At 41.9% G+C, this 23,440-nt stretch overlaps 2 protein-coding genes across 7 annotated transcripts; both read left to right on the forward strand.

Annotated features, from left to right (window-relative positions):
* The first annotated feature begins 22 nt into the window (after window positions 1-22).
* Window positions 23-5,897, forward strand: YIPF1 (Yip1 domain family member 1). 5 transcript variants are annotated; one of them, XM_059853773.1, is made up of 10 exons: window positions 23-141; window positions 268-341; window positions 1,059-1,192; window positions 1,811-1,891; window positions 1,998-2,085; window positions 2,213-2,329; window positions 2,933-3,099; window positions 3,611-3,793; window positions 4,522-4,616; window positions 5,578-5,897. In XM_059853773.1, exons 2-9 carry the CDS (start codon window positions 311-313, stop codon window positions 4,609-4,611), a joined length of 891 nt encoding a protein of 296 aa, XP_059709756.1. In that variant the 5' UTR covers window positions 23-141; window positions 268-310; the 3' UTR covers window positions 4,612-4,616; window positions 5,578-5,897. The 5 variants fall into 5 exon arrangements, with proteins under 5 accessions (XP_059709756.1, XP_059709754.1, XP_059709757.1 ...); XM_059853771.1 differs by having other exon boundaries at window positions 25-141; window positions 1,029-1,192; XM_059853772.1 differs by lacking the exon at window positions 23-141 and having other exon boundaries at window positions 159-341.
* A 378-nt stretch (window positions 5,898-6,275) lies between these two features.
* Window positions 6,276-22,450, forward strand: NDC1 (NDC1 transmembrane nucleoporin). Of its 2 annotated transcripts, XM_059853784.1 has the most exons (19): window positions 6,276-6,368; window positions 6,660-6,780; window positions 7,707-7,808; window positions 7,972-8,146; window positions 8,614-8,752; window positions 10,131-10,239; window positions 11,074-11,125; window positions 11,625-11,757; window positions 12,717-12,809; window positions 14,068-14,149; window positions 14,986-15,141; window positions 16,180-16,434; window positions 16,567-16,685; window positions 16,917-16,967; window positions 17,377-17,440; window positions 18,268-18,368; window positions 19,287-19,447; window positions 20,279-20,359; window positions 21,373-22,450. In XM_059853784.1, exons 1-18 carry the CDS (start codon window positions 6,327-6,329, stop codon window positions 20,340-20,342), a joined length of 2,019 nt encoding a protein of 672 aa, XP_059709767.1. In that variant the 5' UTR covers window positions 6,276-6,326; the 3' UTR covers window positions 20,343-20,359; window positions 21,373-22,450. The 2 variants fall into 2 exon arrangements, with proteins under 2 accessions (XP_059709767.1, XP_059709766.1); XM_059853783.1 differs by lacking the exon at window positions 21,373-22,450 and having other exon boundaries at window positions 20,279-20,531.
* Window positions 22,451-23,440: the final 990 nt, after the last annotated feature.

Consider the following 23,440-nt stretch of genomic DNA (forward strand, 5'->3'; position numbering starts at 1 on the left):
CGCGTCGCCGGAGGGGCTGTTGCTCCCTGAGGGGCGGGGGTAGAGGGGCTCAGCGGCGCCGCTCATTGGCTGGGGCCGCGCGGCAGTAGCGGCGCCTTTAAGGGAGCGGAGCGGCGGCTGCGGGGCCGTGGCGGTGCCGAGGTGCGGGGTGCCCCGGCCCGGGGCCCGGGCGGGTGTGGGGCTCGGGGGGCGCGGCCGCGGGGCACAACAGCGCTGGCACAGGGCGGGGACTGCACCCGCCCCAGCTCTGCCCCTGTCCTCTTGCAGGAGGGTCGAGTCCCGGGGAGCTGATCCTCATCCAGGCGGATGAATGGCGACGGCGGACGACCTCAAATTCCAAGGTAAAGGCGATGTCGCAGGTGCGGACGAGGGGCTGGGCCCCAGCTGGGGGAGCCGTCAGGCGCTGGAGGCTCTGGGAGCGTTCCTGAGCGTTCGCGGAATAAAAACGTCCTGGGAGTTTTGTTTGTGGGGTCAGGATGGGGTCAGGTATCCTGAATTTTCTGAGATGGGATTGTGCTGCTGGCGAGATAAAAAATGTAACCGGTGTTGACGGAAATCGTGGACTGACATCCTTTGTGGTAGCAAGTGACAGCTGGAAAGGGGCAGAGCGCTCTGTAACTTGCAAAAGGCCCCGGTTTCAGACTTCCTTAGTTCTTCATTAAAAATTTAATGTCAGTTTTTTTGAGAATATTAAAAGTACCCATTTCTCTAGGAGGCAGCTTTCCCTTCTCCCGCAGAGACCTGCTGGCCCTGGGCTCGGGGCTGTTGGCAGGGCAGGAAGGCAGGCTCCAGTGGTGTCAGTGTAACATCCTGCCGGCAGATCGGCAGGAAAAGCAGACTCACACTTTATTGACTGACTAAATGTTCAGCTGATCCGTGTCAGTTTGGACTTTAGGAAACAGATAGCACCCTACATGCCTAAGCTAGTGGTTATTCTGTCTTAGGGTTTTTATGTGTTTATTTGAGCCATGAGAACAAAAATTTTAATGTCTTGATCATCGCCTGTCTTGTAATGTACTTATTTGCAGAATTTGACGATGCAGCTAATTTGCTTGCAGCAAATCCTGATGCCACCACCATAAGCATTGATGAGCCAGTCGAAATCCCCAAGAATCAGCACAGCCACCTGCAGGAGCCAGGGAGGGAAGAGGATGATGAGTTACTGGGCACTGATGACTCTGATAAAACAGAGGTAATGCTCTCACCCCTGTGGTGGAGGCCTGTGAGAAAAATGGAGAGAGACTTCTTACAAGAGCATGCTGAGAACAGGACAAGGGGAATGCCTTCAGACTAAAAAATAAGAGGTTTAGATTGGTTATAGGAAGAAATTCTCTCCTATGAGGGTGGTGAGGTGCTGGCACTGGTTACCCAGAGAAGCTGTGGCTGCACCATCCCGGGAAGTGTTCAAGGCCAGTCTTGGAGCAACCTGGCAGATTGGAAGGTGTCCCTGGCCGTGGCAGGGGGATGGAGTGAGATGATCTTTAAAGTCCCTTCAATCCCAGCCCGTTCTGTGGTTCTGAGAGCAAAAGGAACTTGTCATGGTGGTGAGGGTGTGTGTTCCAGATTATGTGGCAGCAAGTAGTAGCAGGCTGCTCTTTACAACCTCGGGCCGTGGTTCTGCCTACAGGGAGATAAGAGACTGGCTGTCAACAGCTGTTGGAGGGGAAGAGGGAAACCATTACATAATCCTACCCTGTTATGGTTGTTTTCAGTTTGGGTACCAAAATCATATGACTACTGTGTAAATGAGCTAGTAATGCATAAATTGTGTGCTTGTAACACTTTCCATGTTCCCTTTCCCACCATCCAGCTGCTTGCAGGACAGAAGAAAAGTGCCCCTTTCTGGACTTTTGAGTACTACCAGACCTTCTTTGATGTGGACACATACCAGGTTAATACTCTGCTCCAGAGGAGAACTGTCGTCTGAATTATGCCTTATAAACTGAGGGTTTTTTCCTTTTTGCATTGTCAGTCAGACAGATCCTTGTGTTTCTTAGGTCCTGGACAGAATCAAAGGGTCAGTGTTCCCAGTCCCTGGGAAGAACTTTGTAAGGCTGTATATCCGCAGCAATCCCGACCTTTATGGTAGGTGTGGGGTGGGAGAAGTTACTTGCTGTGCTAAATATTATCAGTCTGTATTACATTTGTCTTGCTGACCTAGAAAGCAAGACAGCAAAGGAGGTGCTATTTTTTTTTTTTTTTTTCTTTTAAGGTCCATTTTGGATATGTGCTACACTCGTGTTCACTATTGCTGTTAGTGGCAATCTCTCAAATTTCTTCATCCATCTGGGCAAACCAACGTACCACTACGTGCCTGAGTTCAGAAAAGGTTTGTAAGTAGTTATTTGTGGGGGGTGGGGTTTTTTTTGTTTTGTTTTGTTTTGTTTTTTTAATGTGCCAATGAAGTAATATGAAACCAGGTCATGGCTTTGATTTAGCACAAATCTTTTAATTGATTGCTGTCTTTAAATTTTTAGATATCTGAAATAAGCCCTTAAAATGGGCTGTGACTGGCAGAACCCTGTTTATTTCAGAACATAAGCTAGTTCAGGGTTTTAGAAGAGCAAGCAGGAGTAATTAGTTATTTTCTAGCCTTGGTGGATGTCTCCTTGTACAGAGAGTGAAAGCCCAGCACTGGGCACTCTGGTGTTTGGTGGGGACCTTCCTGCATCTGTGGCCTCTCAGGAACCTGCAGGCCTCAGGCAGAAAATTACCAGATCAGATATCACTGATATCATCTACTTGAAGTGCTGGCAGAGCATTGGGTGTAAACTAGATATAAATGCAAAGTTCGCAGTTTATTAATAATTCAAACTTCATCTTTTGGAAATACCTTCCCAGGCAGCTTTCTAGTTTTCATGCTGAATGCTTCTACACCTTTGATTCTGGCAGGATTCAAAGTAGAACATTAAACCCTTTGTTGTGTTTCCAGTGTCCATAGCAGCTACAACGATTTATGCGTATGCTTGGCTTGTTCCCCTTGCTCTCTGGGGATTCCTGATGTGGAGGAACAGTAAAGTCATGAACATTGTCTCCTACTCCTTCCTGGAGATAGTGTGTGTCTATGGCTACTCCCTCTTCATTTACATTCCCACAGCGGTACGTATTACTAAAGAGAGCCCCTCTCACATGGCCTGCCTGAGATTTGCTGTTTCTTATAATATTGTTGATATTTTTCGAAATTTTGGTGACTGGGAAAATATTTTGCTCATTTTCTTGAAGCTTGTCTAGTGTAAAGGTGTCTTGTGGGTGCTGGAAAAGCCCAGGACACATCATTTCCCCAGAGGCAGCAAAACCAAGCAAGGTGCTGCTGGTGAGCCTGGCAGGCAGCCTCGGGAATCAGGATGTTTGTGTTCCTAGGGAACAGATGCTGATGGCTCCAAGGACAAGTTTCCCTGGCTGGGGACAGGCCTTGGAGGGAGTGGCATAACTTGGGATTCACCCTTGTGTCTGGGAGTAAAGCTCATCACTGCTCTCACTCTTTCCTCCAGTAAGAGATGTGTCAGATTTAGGCGCGAGTTCATTTGTGCACAAAGGGAAGTGACGACGGTGTCACAGAGCACGCAGCCTCTTTGCCAGCCTTTTGCAAGCCTTCTCCTGCCTTTTGCAGATCTTGTGGATCATCCCACAGAAAGTGGTGCGCTGGGTGCTGGTGGTGTTCTCGCTGTGCCTCTCGGGCTCCGTGCTGGTGATGACCTTCTGGCCCGCCGTCCGCGACGACAACCGCAGGATCGCGGTGGCCACCGTGGCCACCATCCTGCTGCTGCACGCCCTGCTGGCTGTTGGATGTCTGGTGGGACACTGCCAGTCCTTTTTTCTGATCTCTTATTTCCTAGGACAGGTGGCATGTTATGGGACAGGGTCGGAAGGATTGGCTGGTCACAGGAAAACCTCCAATGTAAAAATTTCTGTTATGTTAAACGTAGTAAAAATTGATGCCAGTGTGACCCTGACAGTGCTGGTAATGAATTCAATAATCAGTTATGAGGTCATAGAGTATCTCCAAGTTGGAGGGGACCCATCAGGATCATCGAGTCCAATTCACCTGGAATTCATCATAGTACCAGCAAAGCCTTAATCTTTATAGTATCCAGTTGCACTTTATTCCAATGAGTACTGTGCTTAGTCCTTTAGAAGGATTAAATGTTCAATATAAATTGTGGGCTTAGGAGTTTTAGCAGGTCAGCCAGGCCTCAGTTTCCACAGCTTCCAGAGTAGAGGGATCTGGTTCCCCACAGCTCAGTGTGCAGGGTAGTGACAGCAAAGCACAACTCTTCCTGGATCTGCAATCCAGCCCTTTCCAGTCCAGGTCTTCTCCAAAGACCTTGGCTGCTAACAGTTAAATTTTAAAGTACAGTTCAGAGCACCATTTTAACTGACCATTTCTAATCTGATAAAAACAGAGAAAGATTCAAATTTGCCATTTCAGTGCTGTGTTTGTGCTTGATGAGTGTGGAAAGAGCTGGGATGAGGCAGCACTGTATGTTTCTCTCTAAATATTTTTTTTCTCTGATAATGTAGGCATACTTTTTTGATGCCCCTGAACTGGATATTTCTGCTCCTATTATCCCTGCTCAAAATGGAACAACAGTAATAACAAAGAGTCACTAAATAAGGTGAGAACCCTGTCTAAACTTCCTTTTTCTGTAGTCATCACAGACATCTTGAAACTTTTCCCCATCACTATGGTTGAATGGAACGGGGTTTAACAGACTTATTTTGCTAAATGGGGTCAATATACAAATAAAATTTACTAACTTTGTTTCAGTTGTAAGTTTTAAGTGCAGATGTAAAAACTGAAAAGACTCTGAGGAACAAATATGTTATTTTCTTTGAAGTCTGATCTTGGCAAACAAACTCACATGTAAATAAATAATATACTCAGTCCCAGAGGCCATTCCCTTACAAAAACCCAAAAGCATTTATTTGAATTTATTCTGCTCAAGTGAAACTTAAGTAATAAACTGTAACACTCCAGTTTTTCTTTCCTTTTAATATAAAAAGCAGGTTGAGTTTTTCCCCCTTGATGTTTGAGACAGTGTTTCAGAGCAGCAGCCCTGTGTGGGGACATCTGTGCAGGCTCTAGGCAGGGCTGACTCAGAGCCCGAGCCATCCATCCCTCTGCATTGCATTCCTTCTCTGGGATAGCTTGAGCATTTGCTTCCTGGCATCCAGGACTGCTGCCAGCAGCGGATGACATTTGAATTCTGTTGGATGATTCTCTGGAGGACGTCCAGGAACAGCCTAATAGTGGCCAGGCCACTCCAAGTACACCAGCCACAACTGTGTTTGTGAAAATCAGTGTATTTACTGAATAGAAGCTATATTAGATTTAAAATAAATGATATAAAATTAGCCAAGTGTGCCCAGTGAAAGGCACATTAAAAAACTACACAATACAATCATGCAAGTCAATTTTAGTGGCTTTTCCTCCTGCAAAATCAGTTTTTTCATTCCAGATGCCTAATAAGAATCAATTTGACAGTAATGGATTTTAGTATTGAGACTTAAATATGTCCCTATTGTGTCCTCTGGTGAGGAGCTGAAATATTCACTGGAGCTATTTGTTTCTTTCAGATGACAGCACCAGTTTCTCCATCTAGACAGTAGTTTCTATTTTAGATTATTTTTTCACTGAAGACCTTGGTAGCGTCGAGGACAAGGGATGTGTTTTGCAGCAGGACGGACAGTGATGTCCCACGGACATATGGACATCTCCGTGTTCCAGGAGGAGAGTGAACCAGTGATCCCAGTCTAGAACACAAAGGGGTTGTTTTTGTTTGGTTGGGATTATTATATCTTTTGTTTTCGCTTTTTTGGGGGGGCTTTGTTTTGTTTTTGTTTAATTCTATGCTCGCCACATTGTTTTGCCTCTGAATAAAGCGTTCTGAAGGCGATGTGATTTGTACTTTTTTGCACAAAGCATCTTAACGCTCTGAAGCTATGGGGGGGGTTTGGTCCAAGGCACGGTGTTGTGACAGGACTGGACCCCCTTGAGGTGGGTCTGTGCCGCCAGCGAGGCTTTCAAAGTGTAAATAAACAGACGTAACGTGGGCTAATGTGACAATTCCTTTCCTCGCCGCCCTGGGCTGCATTCTGTCCCCTTGGACACGGAGGGGACCCCAGACCCCCTGAGGCCGCCATGGCCGCGCGGGGAACGCCGGGACTCGTAGTTTCCACGGCGAGTGACGTCACTCTCGCACTCCCGGGGAGCGTGCGTGCGCGCCCTCCCATTGGCTGCCGCCTGGGCGCGCGGCGGAAGTGTCGCGGGTCCGGCACGTGGGGCCGTTGGGCGGCGGCTTTGAACGGGCGGCCGGGCCGCGGCCATGGAAGGGGCTGCGGGCGGGCAGCGGGCGCTGCTCCGGCAGGTCGGTCCTCGGGCTGCGCTCCCTCAGGCGCTGGGCTGGCGGCGCATCCCCCCCGGTCCCGGTTCTATCCCGCTGTTTCCCCGCAGGCGCTGGGCTGGCGGATGATATCGGTCCCCGGCCTCCTCACTGTGTCTCCCCTCAGGGTCTGGGGGGGTGAGCCCCGGTCTCCTCACCCTGCGCACCCCTCAGGCGCTGCGCTGGCGGGTCCCGGCCCCCCTCCCGCTCCCTCCCATTGTCACCGTGCAGGCAGTGGGCTGGCGGGTCCCAGTCCCTCACGCTGTGTCCCCGCAGGTGCTGGGCTGGCGAGTGGCCGCCGCCGTGACCTGGTCCGTGCTGCTGCTGCCCTTCTGCACTGCGGCCTTCATCGTGCTCAGCGGCCTCGACCCGTTCCACCCGGTGCGCTGGATCTCCAGTAGGTTCCCGGCCGCGTTCTCCTGATTTTGCTCTCACGTGTTTGTGTTTCTGTTGTTTGTTTGTTTGTTTCTACCTTCTGTTGTTTTGGGTTCAGTCCCAGATAACGGGAACTGACCGTGGCATCGTGTTACACTTGTATTTCCAATAGTCTTTGGCCTTTGAAACGTTTCTGTGTTACAACCGCAGCAGCCACAGTCCACCCTGACTTGGAATAAGTGTTGCAAGTTCATGTGAGTCTGTTCCTCACAGAAAGAAAAAAACCCAATAGGTTAAGTGCTTCAGTTGTCTGTTCTGAGTCCTTGGGCACACTCCCCTTCCACCCTGTGCAGTTGCTGTTTCCAGTAACAGCTTCAGGTTTCTCTACGGTGCCCTGAATCCTAAGAGAAATTCCTGAAGCAGGCACTGTGCATAGTGAGAATAACTTCCCCTGAGTGCCTGCAATGAAAATTGAGAGATGTTTAGCTGGAAGCTTGATGCCTGTGGTCATTGAGCTGCTCCAGGCAGAGAGAATTTACTTCCTTCCTCCCTTGAAAACAGAAAAGCCCAAAAGAATCACTCTCTAAGAAATTTCTTCCCTTTTTGGTGTGGTTGGATGGCTGCAGCTTTTCTTAAATGAATGGAAATGTGATATTTGAGCCACAGTTCAATGTTTTGAGTTTTTTAAAACAAAATTCTGAGTGTTCACTTATAAGAAAACCAGCTATAAGGGTGTAAAATAGTTTCTATGAAGTTTAAATTTGCTTTGTGCAGAAATTTTGTGTAGCTGGGCAGACCTCATGTGGGATTAGAAAGTCCAGTGGCCATTACTCCCCTTAAGCATTTCAGTGGATTATTTTCCATTGCTTAAGTGCTCTTTTGTGTTACTTACTGCATTGCTGCTGTGTTATTCCAATTTTCTGAACAATAATATTTTTATTTTTTTAGATTCTTTCAATGATTTGTACACTTCTTATGTCATCTTTTGTATCTTCCTGATGTCTGTGGTGATAATAGTAATAAGCATCTTCAACGTTGAATTTTATGCAGGTGGGTTGTGTAAATTGTTGAACTGTCTTTGATACCTAAATTTGATAGGATGAGCATTTATAATTTAGTGATCCTAACAATGGTGGTTTTTTTCTCTTTTTTTATTTTAATGCAAGATTTTATTGGTAAGAGGTGAAAATGATTTTTCTGCTTTTATTTACAGTTGTGCCATCGATACCATGCTCTCGATTAGCACTGATAGGAAAAATTATTCACCCTCAGCAAGTGATCCATTCCTTTGTTCATGCTATCATGGGAATGCTGGTTGCTTGGTGTGCTACAGTCATGACCAAAGGGAGGTTCCAGTTTCTTGCTGTGTCCTGCACGCCCTCAGAAAGGTAACTCTGTGTGTGTCAAAGATAAACAAAGAACTTTTATTGTAAAATGTATTTACTGATTATTTCTTTCAAAATGAATCCCAAGAATTTAGGTATTCTCAAAACCCAGCAATTATATGTTGATTTTCTTTATTAAAGGACAAAAAATGCTCCCCTTTGTAAACGGTACAATGCACAGAGAACTGGACCAGAAAAACTACATTTCCAGAATTCTTAGTGGATTCTTCATTCTTGATAACAAGTTGGTTGTCGCTTGAACTAAGTCCTGGTCTTGTGGTTATTGACATATGTTTCATGCATAAATTACAAAAACAGGTGGAGGGATTCCTACTTTAGCAAAAAATTCTCTGAGATATCATCAGATGTATTGATCAGCAAAGTAAAATCAAACTTCTGATTTGAGTTTCCTAAGGCTTGAACAGCTTTTTGTTTTGAACTCAGAAGTGATTCTAAGTTTTCTATTTTAGCCTAGAAGATGCTGTTTCTCAGATGTGCCTAAATGAGTATCACCTCTTCTTTCTTCTTTCTGGAGCTTTCTTGGGATACAGCTACAGCCTTTTCTTTCTTATTAACAACATGAATTATTTGCCATTTCCAATCATACAGGTAAGAGCTTTAAGCAACCTTGTAGAAAGACATGTATAAGTGAAACAGTGCTCAAAAAAGCCTGGATAATTTGAGTGTGGCAGCAGGAGCTGCCTGTGTGCAGCTGCTGTCACTGATAGATGAAGTGTACACCCAGCTTTAAGTGCCAGCAGTGTTCATCCTACTCCTCCTGCTCAGCTCCTTTTAAATAAACACAGAAATTGAGATGCTCTGACTCTTTAACATTTAGACTACAGCCTGTTAAAAGCTGGCTGAGGTGGCAAGTGAACTACAGGGAAAAGACAATGTGCACACGCTGGTTATCAATTACAGGAACTGGCAACAAGGGTCACCTAAAAGCTGAAAATCTTGACAGTAAAAGAAAACCCCTTCAGTTCTAAACAGCACATTAAATCTTGCTTAGAGCTCAACATCCAAAGCCTTTTTGTGTGTGTAGCACTATGGAAACTGAAATTCCATTAATTCCTCTAGAGGAGTCTTGCAGAAATCTATAGCAGTGTGAAACATCACCTTAAAAATACTTCTGTTGCTGCAGCCATTAACTTTGCCTGATTCCCAGAGTGACACAGTCCAAACAATTTGGCAAGAGATGTCTATAACCAAGGTTGGTTGTGTTATAGTGGAAAACGTGTGTGCTGCCTTCTGCTGACCATTCAGTTCATCAGCAAACCAAGCAGCATTTTGGCAGTGCTGTAGTTAGAATATTTAGAAAAAAATCTATTTCAATATTGTTAATCCGCCTTTTTTGTTGTTGTTTCTTTGGGTTTTCTGTTTGTTTTTGGTTTTTTTTGTTTTTTCTTTTTTTTTCTTAATGAAAGCTAGTAAAATAAAAAAATTAAATCAGTTTGATTGCATTTGCATAGTTTCATTTGTCATCTGGGTTGCTTCAGTCATTTGGAAACATATATAGTTTATTTATTTGGAGGAAAGCATCAGTGTTATGTTGGTTTTGCTGCTTGGAGGATTACTGACTCTGGAAATCAGTCTTGTCTAAATTTTCCCTATATTTTAATTGAACATTTAGAATGTAAATGAAATCTAGTAGATTAAATATGCTTCCGCCCCCCCCCCCTTTATTTTGCATTAGACAGGGTTATTTTGGTTTGTTCCCTTATGTATTCAGTCTACTCCATTATTTGTTTTCACTGCTACAAGCAGGAAACAGGATAAGAAATAGAAATTATTATAAAATGTCAGGAAAGATTGGGAGCATAATTAATAAATGTAACACCTGGAATTACCTTAAATTAAGTTTTAATTGATCTAGACTTCAGGCTTTCAAGTACCTTGTCCTTTTTTGTTGTATTATTTTTATTAACTGTTTCATTGATTAGTTCTGAATGTGGAATACTAAACTACTTATTTTGTTTGGTTTTAGCAATACAAGTATTTACGTTTCAGAAGATCTTTGCCTCTCCTGATAAAACACAGTTGTGTGGAATCACTATATTTTGTTAGAAACTTCTGTGTCGCATATTACTTTTTTGGTAAGGATTCCTGAAATTCTCTATTTTTTTATTTATTTGTAATTCCTGTGTTTGAAAATTTTAATCAGTCAGGCTTTGGACTGCTGCTTCCATTGCCTGGTAGTGGGGATGTGGTGTCCCAGAGTGGAGCCTGGCACTCCAGCAGTGGGCAGGACTTCCCTGTGTGTAATGCTGCTCTACCATCCCATTTTTTCAGGCAAAGATCAGCACTTTGGCTTTGCTCTCAGGTGCCCTGTGTATTATTTGGAGGGGAGGCAGGATGGCTCCCTCCCATGTGAAAATGGAGTTTGATCTGTGGTAAAAAAAAAAAATCTGTGCTGATGAAGATGATTGCACTGGACTTTCTAAAAATCAGGAATTCTTTGTTAGGGTTGTAATTATCCTCCTAAATGATGTCAAAATATGCAAGAACTATTATCCCTTTATTTACATCAGGGGATAAATTAGAAGTATGGTGGTTCTATATCAGATTCCATTAAGTTTTTAAAAGCACTTTGCTGCTGCCTGGGCTGTAGTGAAAATTAATATTAAATTACTATTAACCCTCTTTTGTTAGTGAGGAAACACAATTAGCTCACTGCTGAGAAGCAGCAATAAAAGAGGAGGTCTACATCTCTCAGTGTACAGCTGCTAGCCTGAAGCCTTTTTTCATTCTCATTTTTGTGTTTCTTGAAACAAAGTAACCCCAAAGGCAGATTGTTTCCTTGTCCATATGAGTTAAAAAACCAGTCTCTTGTCTCTGCATGAATTCTATTTTTGTCTTCTTTTTTTGGTCTACTGTGTGTGTGTTTTGTAGTGTTATATTTGTTTCAGAGTTTCTTTTTGAACCCCTAGGTTATATCCCAAAGGTATGGATATGTACCACAATGGGTCTTCATACAGACAGGTAGGTAGGACATTGTGCTGGAAACTGGAATATTGTAGAGAGGTTCCTGTGCTGAGGAAGTGCAGCTTGGCAGCAGGACTCAGTTCTTTGCCTCCCCACACAGAATGTGGGGAGCTCTGGCCTTTTCTGAAATGAATCCTAAAGGAGCCAGCATCCCCTTGTAGGAACCATCTTGTCATTAAGATAGCAATTAGGAAATCACTTTTTTTTTCCTTCTGTAAGTCTCTGAAGTATTAAAAAGAGTAAACATTCCAGATTTCATCTATGAGTTTTATCTGATTTTCTATGGTGGTTTTTCTTTTTGGGGGGGGGCGGTGGGGGGACATCCTTATTTTTTTATGACTATTGTTTGTTTTAAAATAGGGAGGCTGGAGTCTTAATATGTTAATTGGCTAAAACTGTAGTCATTATTAATTCATATTTATTTTCCTGAATTTCATTAATTGTTCTTAATAAGAATACTAAAATCCTTATATCCTCTTGATTATTTTATCTGCAGTAAATTACATCCTCTTGACACTCTGAGTGGCTTATTGGATCTCTCCTTGTTTTACCATACCTGGCTGAGTGGTGTGTTCCTTCTGATGACCTGGTACATTGCTTGGCTGCTCTTCAAAATCTATGCCACAGAGGTCAGTACTTGTGACAGTGCTCCAGTTACATCACCAGTGTGGCACAGATAATTCTTTCATTTCAAAAGCAGTTCTACTAGGAAATAACTCATAGTTCTTGAATTTTCACAGCATGCACTACAGATAGGGTAAATCAATTCATGCCAGGCCTCTTGACTATTCCCTTTCTTCTCATAGCAAGACCTGTGCTCCTTACAAAATTCATGTTTTGTTTCTGCCACCTCCTCCTCTTACTCCTCTGCTTCTGTTTCCAGATATTTCCTTAGAGAGGAAAAAATTGTTAATCTAACTTGATTTTTATTTTTTTAAATTAAAACACTACGAGACTCTTGATAAGAGAAAAAAGAGTGAGGTTTAAATCCTGGGTCAATGTATTGGTGTAAAGTACTCATGGAATGAAATGGCAAATACAGTGCTGCTGGGGTGTTTAATTAGCTTTAATTAGAAAGGTGTAGTTGTTGTGACTACCTTGAAAAAAATCAGCAATGAGTCAAACATGACAGCAGCTCTGAGGTGTGAGCAACTTGTCTCAAAGGATAACAAGCACCAGTGAACACCTTGTCAACATCTCTAATTACTGTATTATAAAACTAGGGAAGACAAAAGAAATCATCAATCTGTAAAAGTATAAAATGGACTTTGCCCTTTGGCTGATGAAAAAAGATTTGTTTATCCACATGGTTTTGTTTTTCTTAATGAGCTAAATAACTTCCAAAGTTGCTTTTAAATATTTGCATAGTGTTAACTGAAAAGTCAGGAAAGAAATTGTGAGATTAGCCACATGAGCTCATTTATTTGAACATAAAGATATCTGGATTTTCTGTGATTTCTCAATTTTAAATGAAAGGAGTAAACTCTTTTTGTTTTTATGTTAGAAATTCCAGGCCAGTTTACTGGTCTTTTATAAGATTTTCTTGTGCTTTCCTCTGTATAACATAAGTTTTGATGTTTGTATTTAGAGTCATCATTTTCCCATTCAACCAACATTTGCTCAGGAGACAGACCAGTGCCTGCCTAAAATCTTAAACAGCAATCCTCCCCTCCTTATAAAGGTAATTGAACTCCTGCCTCTTCCCTGACAGGTGTGTGCTGAAAAGGTGTTTTTCAGAGCATCCAGTCACATCTTCCAGGTACCAGTTGTGGTCACTGAGGTGTTAGTTCCTTGAGAAGCTGCCTCAGAGCACTCACAGGCTGTTGCATTTAATGATGAAAATTTGTTTAGTAGTGACATCTGCTGGTGCTCACCACGCTGTTACTATTAGCTGAAGATTCATTTTGTTAGAGGTAAGATCTGTGTGCAGCAGAAGTCTCATGGTGTGTACTGATGCAAAAACAGCAGCTTAGTGGCATTTAGGTTTTTGTAACTCAACTTTGAGTCTTGTCACATAAGCAGATGTTTTCTCAGACCTTTGTATTCTCAACATCTTGTCCCTGCAACATATATTTGAGCTCTTAACATGTGAGTTCTCTCTTGAAATTAAAAATATATCCATATTTAGGTTAGAAGTTGGGTTTCTTTCCTATAAAAGGCAATAGTAAAAAGCCACTTAAAACCTGTAAGTAAAGAAGAGGAATTTTGGTCTATGGTAAACATTAATAGGACTTACTGATTATAGCACTTAGAAATTGGAGACCTCATTTAAGAGGTATTATGTAAATAAAGATAAGAATATTCTCTTGCACATGCAAATTCTACCTTTACTGATTTTACAGATTTCTGATAAGGCTGGAGATATAACAAGCTGCAATACCTTTTTAAGCTTTGCTGCATTATCTGAGGATAGGTATGGAAGAGTTGAGCACAAACAATTAAAGGAACAGGAAATCTAATACATGATCTCAGATGTCATGAAAATGTCCAATTTATAATAGGGTTTTGAATATTGTGAGAAATATGGTTTATTTTTAGTTTGGCACATAAATTGCTTAATCACAAGAAAAAGCAGTGGTAGGTTGGTCCCATAAGGCACTGACCCTAAAACTGTAGTTGAGTTCTGGTTTGCAAAAACAGTTATTTTCTTAGATTTTTTAGTGTCTTAATATCTTTCTGCCTGAGCTATTAGAACAAGACAAGTGTTAGATCTTCTGAACTCCTGAGAATTGACATATTACTAAAGCTCTTAGTAGCTCTGCAGCCCCATCCAGGGTGGTTTTGGGGATTTGCCTCCAATTCTCTTTGTGTTACTAGACTGGTTTTAGTCAGTGTGAACTCATTCTTTGGTAGGGATTGATTTTGTATGGATAACAACATACTTTTTAAGCAAATACAGTGGATTTTGCATGCACTAAAATATTTTCCTTTCTTTGCAGTTTCTGGCCTTACAAGACTTGATGTTACTTTCCCAGTATTCTCCTCTTCGACGACAGGAAGTCTTTAGCCTCAGTCAGCCAGGTAATTGTAAAAATTATTTTGTGTTGATTCCTTTTTTTTAAATCATTAGTCAAACACTCTAAGAAATTATGTAGTGTTGTAAGGTATGTTGCATAAGCCAGGAGCCTCTTCCCTGTGGTACCTTTTCCAAAAAGCTGCTTAATTATCTATATTCTTATTGTTTCATCTGCTAAACTCAACCAGTTGTGGTGTCTGTTGGATTTAAATGACAACCAGGAGGAAACACAGGATTTTGAAAGCAGGGTCCACTTCACACCACCTGTCAGCCAGTCCAGACTGGATAACCAAAGAGATGTGTATGGAAGCTGAATGCTGAGGTGTGTGTGAGTGAGGGGAAATCAGGTACAAATACTGAGTCACTGCTGCAGCTGTGAGAGCAAACACTGCTGTAACTCCAGATAGTGCACAGTCCTTTTGCTGTACTCAGATATGGCAGAGGGGGTCAATTAAAACTGCTTAGAAGCCCTCAGGAACATTTTGTAGCACCTTATCAGGAATTCTAGTGTTTGTACTGCTTCAAAACTGTGTTGACATCACCACTGGTATTTGTTCATTTTAGCTGTTCAGTGATTTCAGATCTGATGGGCTGAACTGCCTGTGTTGCCTGCTTGCTTAGCAGGTTTCACTGAACTCTTTTTAGAGTTATCCATTGAATCTGTCCATGTTTTCATCTTCTCTCAGTACAAACAAGCTGTCACAGTGGAAATGCCCTGTGGTGTTTTAGAAGCTGAGTGGCACTGTGACAGTGAGGCTTCTGCTGAGAGCACATGGGCACTGTCAGAGAGATGCAGGGAGGAGCAGCTGGGTTAAAGCCTGCTCTTTGTGTGCACTGCCAGGTGGGCACCCACACAACTGGACTGCAATATCCCGGGAGTGTTTGAGTCTCCTCAGTGACCTGACTCAGAGGCTGATTGCACAGCAAGAAGCAGCAGCAGCAAATGGGAGAGCAAAGCCACCAGTGGGAGAGCTGAAAGTACCTCCACAGACTCCAGGTATGTGAGGAAGTGCTCATAAAGGTTTGTAAAGCATGAAGGTAGCAATAGATATCTTAGTCTCAATTAAATTTTATGAGGAAAATGAGGGATTTCTGCAAATAAATATAGACAAAAAAGATCCTCCCCCAATTAATCTTAGGTATTTGTGTTGAAGTAATCCCAAAATAGCTAGAAAACTTGCAATTATCATGTTTACTCAGTTTGTTTACTTGCATGATATTATGTTCAATACAGTATTTTTTCCATACTTGCATGAATAAAAAAAAGTCTGATTATCACAGTTTCAGTAAGTGGTTCAACAGAGCACAGGGAGAATTTAAGTCTTGCCAAGAGATGCTCTGTAATTTGCATAACTGCTCTTATGATTAGTTTAAGATGGTAAAATTAGGTTCTGTTTATGTTTGTGTAATTCACTAATATCACTGTTAGTCTGACTCCTGAGCTGTGAGAAGCCTCCAGGCATTTTGAGTGTTTTTACATGTCAGACTTGGGCATCATTCCTGGCAGCACAGCTGTGTTAGCAGGAGGCTGCCAGGTAATGGAATCCCTTAGCAGGCTGTGCCCTGGCAACAGCAGGCACTGTTGGTATGTCACAGGTGAATTTCTTCTCATGCTGCTGATCCTTGGATTTGCAGACAGACGTGCCTTTTCTTACATGCCAATCAGAATGACTTTTCATTCTATGGACAGCCTTTTTTCTAGTACTTAAAGCTAAGAGCCCACTTTATGTACATATATATAGGGTGTTGTAATGTTGGGTAGCAGGAGTAAAATAAATAAATCCACAAGATGTATTTAAATTTATTTCTATATTTATTTTCTCATCACTTGATGTTTTTAAGCTGATGAAAACTTGAACTTTGAAAATGCTCCATGCTTATGTTGATGTGTACTTTGCAAGACCAGAGTGCTAACCACGTCCTTTCATATTGGCTCTGATACAGAACTTGCTGAAATAGCAATCAAATAACAAACCCATCTCCTGTGTCATTGTGCCAGCCTGTTGTCTTCATGCAGTGTGTTCTTTGTCACTAGGAGCTGCTGGGATAGAAGACATGTCATTCCAGTCACAGAGGTCCAGCATTGTTCTCAGAGCCTCCATGTCTCCACTGGTTAAGCCATCCCTGATGCCTGTGAAGACGTCTCCTGGCTCTGATGTTGGTTCACCTTTCAGCTCTCCTGCTTTAAGTTACAAGATGGGAGTTGTGGACGTAAAGTCTCCTTGGCATGGAACGGTTCAAAGTCCCCATGTCACGAGGAGGGGACCAAAGCTGTGGACGTCAGTTTCAGGTAGAGATTCTTCCACAGCACTTGAGCCTCACAGCCATAAGTGCAGTGGCCTTGTCAATGGAGAGCTGCATTGTGAGGATGAAAGGGACAGCAATCAGTTTTTCTGAAGATACTGCATTTTTTTTCTTGCAGATCAGCAAATGAATGGTTCCCACCATGAATCCTCACCAGTGCTCTCTGCTGCAAGAACTGGCAGCGAGGCAGTGCAGCCAAGATTTATTTACACATGGCTTCAGAACAAGCAGGAACAGGTGGAGTAAAATTGCAGTGCATAGCGGGTGCAGCAGAGGTGATACCTCTCTGGAAGAATTTTCCACTTTATGGAATGAATTCTTCCCTCTCTATTTAGCTTATCTACCACAAATCCTCCCCTCCACTCCCAATGCCTTTATGCTGTGTGAAGGTGGTAGGCTTGAGAAGGACTATCTGTGCATGCCTTAAATAAATGCAGATGATATGTTTAACCTTTTGTTTCTTTTCAGATAAAAAACTTCTTGTCCAAACGGGCATTGATAATGTATTTCTTCAGCAAGGTAAGGGTGGTCCTGTGTTTGAGACACAAGTAATGGCTTTAAAACCTATTTTCATCTAAAGCTTTCCATAAAGACAGCTTCTTGCTTGCTGTGGATTTCACAGCTGGATTGGTCCATACTAGCAGAAAAAAAGAATGACAATGTTTTTTTAAAGTCATCTGATTAGAAACTGCATTTTACTTTAAGTGTTCTTAGCCCATGAAAACTAGGTAGTGTATATCCTTTTTTTCCCTCCTCAATTACAGCTGTAGCATTGTGGGCAGCTCCTGTCCAAAAAGAATTTTACTTTAGATCAGATTTTTCTGGCTATTTCCCAAGATCTGTTGGCCTTGCAGGTCTGTTCTGAAAGCTGCAAGTTTGGCAATATTATTCATAAAGTGCACTCACAGCACTTTGGTTTCTTTCTCAGCACCCAGAAGCCTCCATCCAGGCTGTCTTCTGTGATGCCCAAATGCACATCTGGGCTTTGGAAGGTAAGTGGTTTCCAGGTGATCCACTCTGTTGGTTCATGGAAAACTCTCAGGGCTCTGTGCTTTATAAATGTAACAGTAAAAATCTTTGAAATGCTTTTGACAAAAACACAACTGCATTTCAGACACCAACATGACTAAAGTCTAATTCACTTGTTAGTTTTGAGATCCCATGTGAGATCTCTTACTTTATGTTCTGTACAGATTCCTAAACTTGATTTCTGGTGCTTCTCTCTCTTGTGAACCCATGTATCACTTTTACATTTTTCTAGTGACAGATTTATGATGCCTTTCTACAACAGCTTTTCTGACTAAAGGCTCTGGGTCTTTGTTTATCAGAGAGCTGAGGGAGGCTCTCAGATAATAACTTAGCAAATAAACAAAAAGATGGTTTGCAGAGAATTAGAACAATGACAGTATGAAATTACATTTTGGATTTTTATTGTTTCTTTCAAAGTTGTGAGTAAATACTGATATTGATAGAATCTTCTATTACATTTGACTGTGCAAAGTTGATCAGTTTCCTTGGTGATGTATTTTATGGGCAAATGTGCCAAGCTGTGTCAGATTGAAGGTGATGGCTTGGGATGTAGAGAGTCTGGAGATGGGAATCATACATAATTTTTATATAATCTCTCTTGCTTTACCAGCCTCACCAAACCAGCGGGTGGTTTGGTCCTTGAGCCAGAGCTGAGGTGACTTTCAGCTGGCAGCAGCAAGTCCTGAGGTATTCCAGCACACTGGTGGAATCTTCAGGCAACACCATGATCTTTGATACAGAATTTTCACTTTTGAAGCATTAATTACAATAAATTTCTTGATTTTTAAAGGTCTGTCTCACTTGGTAGCAGCCTCCTTCACTGAAGACCAGTTTGGAGTTGTCCAAACTACACTGCCAGCTATCTTGAACACATTACTGACTCTTCAGGAGGTAAAACTTAACTTTTCCTAGCTGCAAGGCAAGTTTGGGAGAGGAGGAGTCCTGTTGATTTTACATAATAACCTTGCTGACTAGTCATAACACTGAAGTTGCTGCTACAAAAACAGCTCTTCTGCAGTTAATCTAACCAAAACAGCTGGTTGCCACTATGTACTCTATGAAACAGCTGAATAAAAAAAAAACCAGTTTTTTAAAATGTGGAAGGAGAAAATATGCAATGTTTAATTTTAAAGAAATGCTACTGTGTGCTCAGTTGAAGAGTTTATTTCAGGGATGCAGCAGTTCTAATACAATCTTTTGCAGAGTTAGAACTTAATCTTTATTTGTTGCACACAATTCCTGGTGCAACATGGAGCACTTGGAGACATTGCAAATCTCAAGAGATAAAATCTGTGTCTCTGCTAATAGTAAGACATTACTCTCAAATTACTGATGTTTGTGTAATGTGTGTTTTAAAAAATCCAGATTTATTTCCAAGGCTATCCGTGTCCTATTAACAAAACCATTTTACACTGCCCTAATGGAGGTTCTTGGAAAGAATTTAGAGGTTATTAAAGTTCTTCAGTGTAAGTCATCTATTCCAAGAACAGGCACCAGGGGGAAAGAAAGCCAATGCCCTTGTTTGTGAAAGAAACAAGTCATAATACAGGACAGAATTGTGTTTCTCCTGCAGCATGTGATGTTCTTAGCCTAAGACTCAGTAACAGAGAATCTAATTTCACAGAACTTGGTTCTGTGTTCCTGTTGATGGCTGAGAAAGGCTCAGTCTCCAAAACATTTTTGTGTGTCTTGGTGGAATCTCTGAACTTGCTCTTTGTTTTTGCTTTATTTGACACAAACATGTTGCTAGTTACATTATGAAATAATTGAGCAGATGACAGGAATCTGTTTGTTTGTTTTTCTCATCAGGTTGTAGACAGACATTTCAAACTGCCACATGTTTCCAGCAAACCTCCCCGGATTTCAGGGAGCCTGGTGGACACATCCTACAAAACACTACGATTTGCACTTAGAGCGTCTCTGAAAACAGCCCTCTACAGGATAACTACTGTCTTTGGAGAACACTTGAAGTAAGAACATCCTCATGATTGCTTCCTTGTTAAATTTAGTTTAACTGATGTTATTGTAGGACCTGTGAAAATCAAAATTTAGGGAAAAATCCCTTCTGGTCATTATTATAATGTGGTATTTTAGGTTTTTTTTTGATTTGTGGAACCTTAAAAAGTTCCTGTGTAGATATATGGTCCCCCTTCAAATTTATTATTCATAGATTTCTGGGCTATTTTTCTTAGTGACTTTTCATGAACTCCTAAGAAGCAGTTCATGAATACCACTTGTTTAATAAATCTGAGCTGCTGAAAAGAAAATAAATCAACTAGAGGCAATTGTTCTGCAGGGAGAAAATCCTATGAGGGGTCCAAATAATGAAATTCCATTGCTGCCTGGTTGTCCAACAGCTCTTCCTCAGCCACTCTCCCAGCAGGCAAACTTCCATACTTGGCCTTAGAATATGTGGGACTGAAACTTCCTGTAGTATCTGCCCATCTCTCCCTCTGGGGATGAAATGTCCCTCAGTTTAGAAGTGCTCGGTATACAGGAGGGATCATTTTAGGAGATTCTTTCTTACCTAAATCATCCTTGCAAGTAATCAGTTGCTGTTTAGAGGTAAGGAAATGGGCAAGTTTCCTGATATAGGTATTTTTTAGAAGCTGGTGAGGATTAGAATTGACAGTTTTAAGGGTTAATATGCTTCTTTGTCTTGGAACAAAGAAGAACCATAGATGGTTTTTCATAAAATTTAGCTTCAGTGTAATTGATTGATTTCAATGTATACTCAATTTTGGCATGAAATTTTTGTGCTGTATTACTTCTAATGTAAAATGTTCTGCATTTGTTTCTAGTGCTGTACAAGTGTCTACAGAACATAAGAAAAGACTTCAGCAATTCCTGGACTACAAAGAATAAATTTTGATGCACCTACGGTTGGTTTTTTCAAGACTCTTGCTAAGAAGAAAGTGGGACTAATGAGGCTTTTTCCCTTGGCTTTTTGGAGAAGCATATGGAAGTATAAGTTGCAGAACAAAACTTTTAGAACTGTAGAAGAGTTCTTATGGGTTTGGATCATTTTTTGTATAATAAAACTTGTAAAATTCATCTTGCCTTCTTTTAATACCACTTACAAATGAGAAAGTGCCAGTTCTTCTTTCTAGGTAAGACTATGACATTTAAGATTGCCAGAGTTATTTTGACACTCAGCTCTTTCATTATTTTTCACACTGTGTTCTTTCCCTACTCTCTTCTGTTAAGGGGCTGAGGAGAGATTCACGTAGATACTTAGTGCTTAAGTGCTTCATAAATTTAGTTGATAACACTTTAAGATCAAGAGTGGAGTTTAAGTGTAGGAAACAGATGTGCCCAGGAATAAAACATGCTGCTCCTCTGTAAGCTTGAAATACTCCTTCAGAGTAAAATGGGTGTGCAGAAAGGCATTATTAGCACACAAATACTGCCTGGAAAGTGAGCAGCTCAGATTTTATCTTTAAGGTGACTTAGCAAACCTAGTTCTGATCTATACAGAAACTTACAGGATACAGTACTGCATTTAGTAAAACTCCCAAGTAATGATACTGGGAATTAAAGTTTAGATCAACAGCTTTCTCTTTGAGGGGTAGGATGTTTGCAGCACATCCAAATTTTTCAAAATGGTATACATTATTGGTAGATTTTGGTGAAAATACTGGTTTTTTTAAAGCTTTTAATCTGAAAACCTATAAATAATTTGAAAATTAACTACTCAGTTTTGAAGCAGACTCCAGTTACTGTGGTACCTATGTTGGAAAATGTGTGGAGTATGAAGATGAGAACAGTAAGCTAAATGGTCTTGCAAATTAATTTAGTTTGATAAGGGGAAACAAAATCATGATTTTCCTTCAGTGCTGTTAATCCTATGGTTTTTGTTGTGTTTTTTTTTTTTTTTTTTTTTTTTTTTAAACAGAGGACCCAGGATTTGAGGATGGCCATGGTGTTAGTTATGTTGGTGTGATGTGGCTGTGTAGTGACAGGGTGTCTCTAAGGTTTGGGTAAAAGAGAAACCCCTGAATCTCCAGTGAGAACTGCATATTGCTTTCTTCAGTACAGAGAGGTAATTTTTTTGTAAGGCAGACATTGCAGATGTTAGACTTGGTAGTGAAAATGAGAATTATATTGTTCTTTTTGCATTGAGATGGCTCGTAGCAAACACAGTAACATGATAGATCATCTTTCAAAATGTTTAAAGGTTAAGCTAAAGCTTCCCCACGCTTGACTTCTACCACAGCTAGAAGCCTCTTGACTGCCTGACTTATTTAATAATTTAATTTGCATATTTTTTGGCATTGCAAGGTGCACCTGATGCTGTAGCTGGTACCTCAGGTGTAACTGGTAAACCAAATACTGCAGATGAACGTTTCAAATAAATTTTTCAGAGTTTTGAACAGGTGCAGTATTTTTTTAATTGCTGTGGTATTTTCTGCAACACTCCCACAGCCATAAACTGCAAGTTCTAATTAAATGTTACAGTTCTGAACAACAGGCTTAAAATGTAGATGACTTTTTGATGGCATAGTGGTTGAGGTCTGTCCTTGTGTTGCAGCAAAGATTTGCGCATATCTGCTAATGTGTGTGTGATTCAAAGCATTCTCCCTATGACAGAAAACCTTTCAAAAGCTGATTGCTTTGTGGTTTCTTTAACAGCTGCAATATTTAAAGAGCTGAAGACTTTTTTTTTTTAAGCCTTAACTTAAAAGTGCATCTTTAACAATATCTCATGCCTGTGAATCACAGTGTACAAGAATATGAAGTGTATGTTGGGTGCCCTTTGAAGTTGAGTAACTGGTAACATATTACTCTGGCTTTGGCTTTGGGAATAATTCTATTCCCCTGGCAAACTGTGGTGGTATTTCAAGTCCTTTTGTAGACTTTTGTCTTAACATAAGAATCAGTCTGTGAAACCTCTGTGAGGTAGGGGAAGAGTCTCCTGAGTTCATTTCTGCATTCTGGGTACTAAGGGAAAAATAAAGCCTTTTTACACCTGGTTTCTGTGTAGCTGCAACTGAACTGGATCCTGATATTTTTCATCTGTTTAATCATCTCAAAGCTGAGCTGCATCTTGTTGCTGGGTTGCCTGCTGCATGCACAGGTGAAACAGTATTCTGGTAACCTTGTGAACAACCTGCCTCTCCCACAAGTGAACTGCAGTCAAGAGTACCTGAAATAATATCCACTGCAGCTGTGGAGAGGTATGTGGTTGATGTTTCAAATCTGTGTAACTATTACAGAGGAGTGATGAAACAGAGGCTTAAGCTCCTGAGCATTCAGTTATAAATCTGAAAAAACCTATCTTGCTTCATTTTCTGAGATACAGCTTTGAAAATTCAGACTGTGGGTGGACAAATGCAGAGGCCCTGGTCCTTGAAGCTCTTGCACACTGCTGTATCCATGGGAGGCAGGCAGGACTTGCTCCCTTGACAGGAGCTCTGCCACTTCGGAGAATTGTCCCGGTGCCAGTGGTGGCTCCAGGCCTGAATGCCCCTTGAAATGAAGTGGTTTCGATTCTGTTGCTGCGTGCTTTGAACAGAGGCTCCATTGTTTGTGCTGTGCTCGGTGTCCTGAGGCCTGCAGCAGCCATCTTCCCAGCTCCCACCTCGCTCCTGCAGCTCCCAGGGCAGCCAGGGAAGGGCCAGGATCCCGCTGATGAATGTTCTGGTACCTGTTCAGTCACAGGCAAGTGGTGCAGTCTGCGGGCTCTGTGCTTGCCAGGCCTCCCCCAGCTCCTGCACGTGGCCACCCATGGGATGATGCTCTGCCTGGGGAGGGCCGGATGCACTGAGGGGTGGGTGGAGGTATGGAATCCATAGGAGGTGGCCTCAGGAGCACCCCTGGCTGTGGAGATGCTTTCCCACATACAGTGCTCTCCCCTTTCCCTGTAGGATGAATGGTGGCAGCTTGCAGTGCTTTCCCTGTTCAAGCAGGTGTGTTGTAGCTGCAAGACTTCATACACCGATGGCAGCCACGTTCCCACCACT

Source organism: Haemorhous mexicanus, chromosome 9 (genome assembly GCF_027477595.1).
Source record: "Haemorhous mexicanus isolate bHaeMex1 chromosome 9, bHaeMex1.pri, whole genome shotgun sequence".
Classification (NCBI taxonomy): Eukaryota; Metazoa; Chordata; class Aves; order Passeriformes; family Fringillidae; genus Haemorhous; species Haemorhous mexicanus.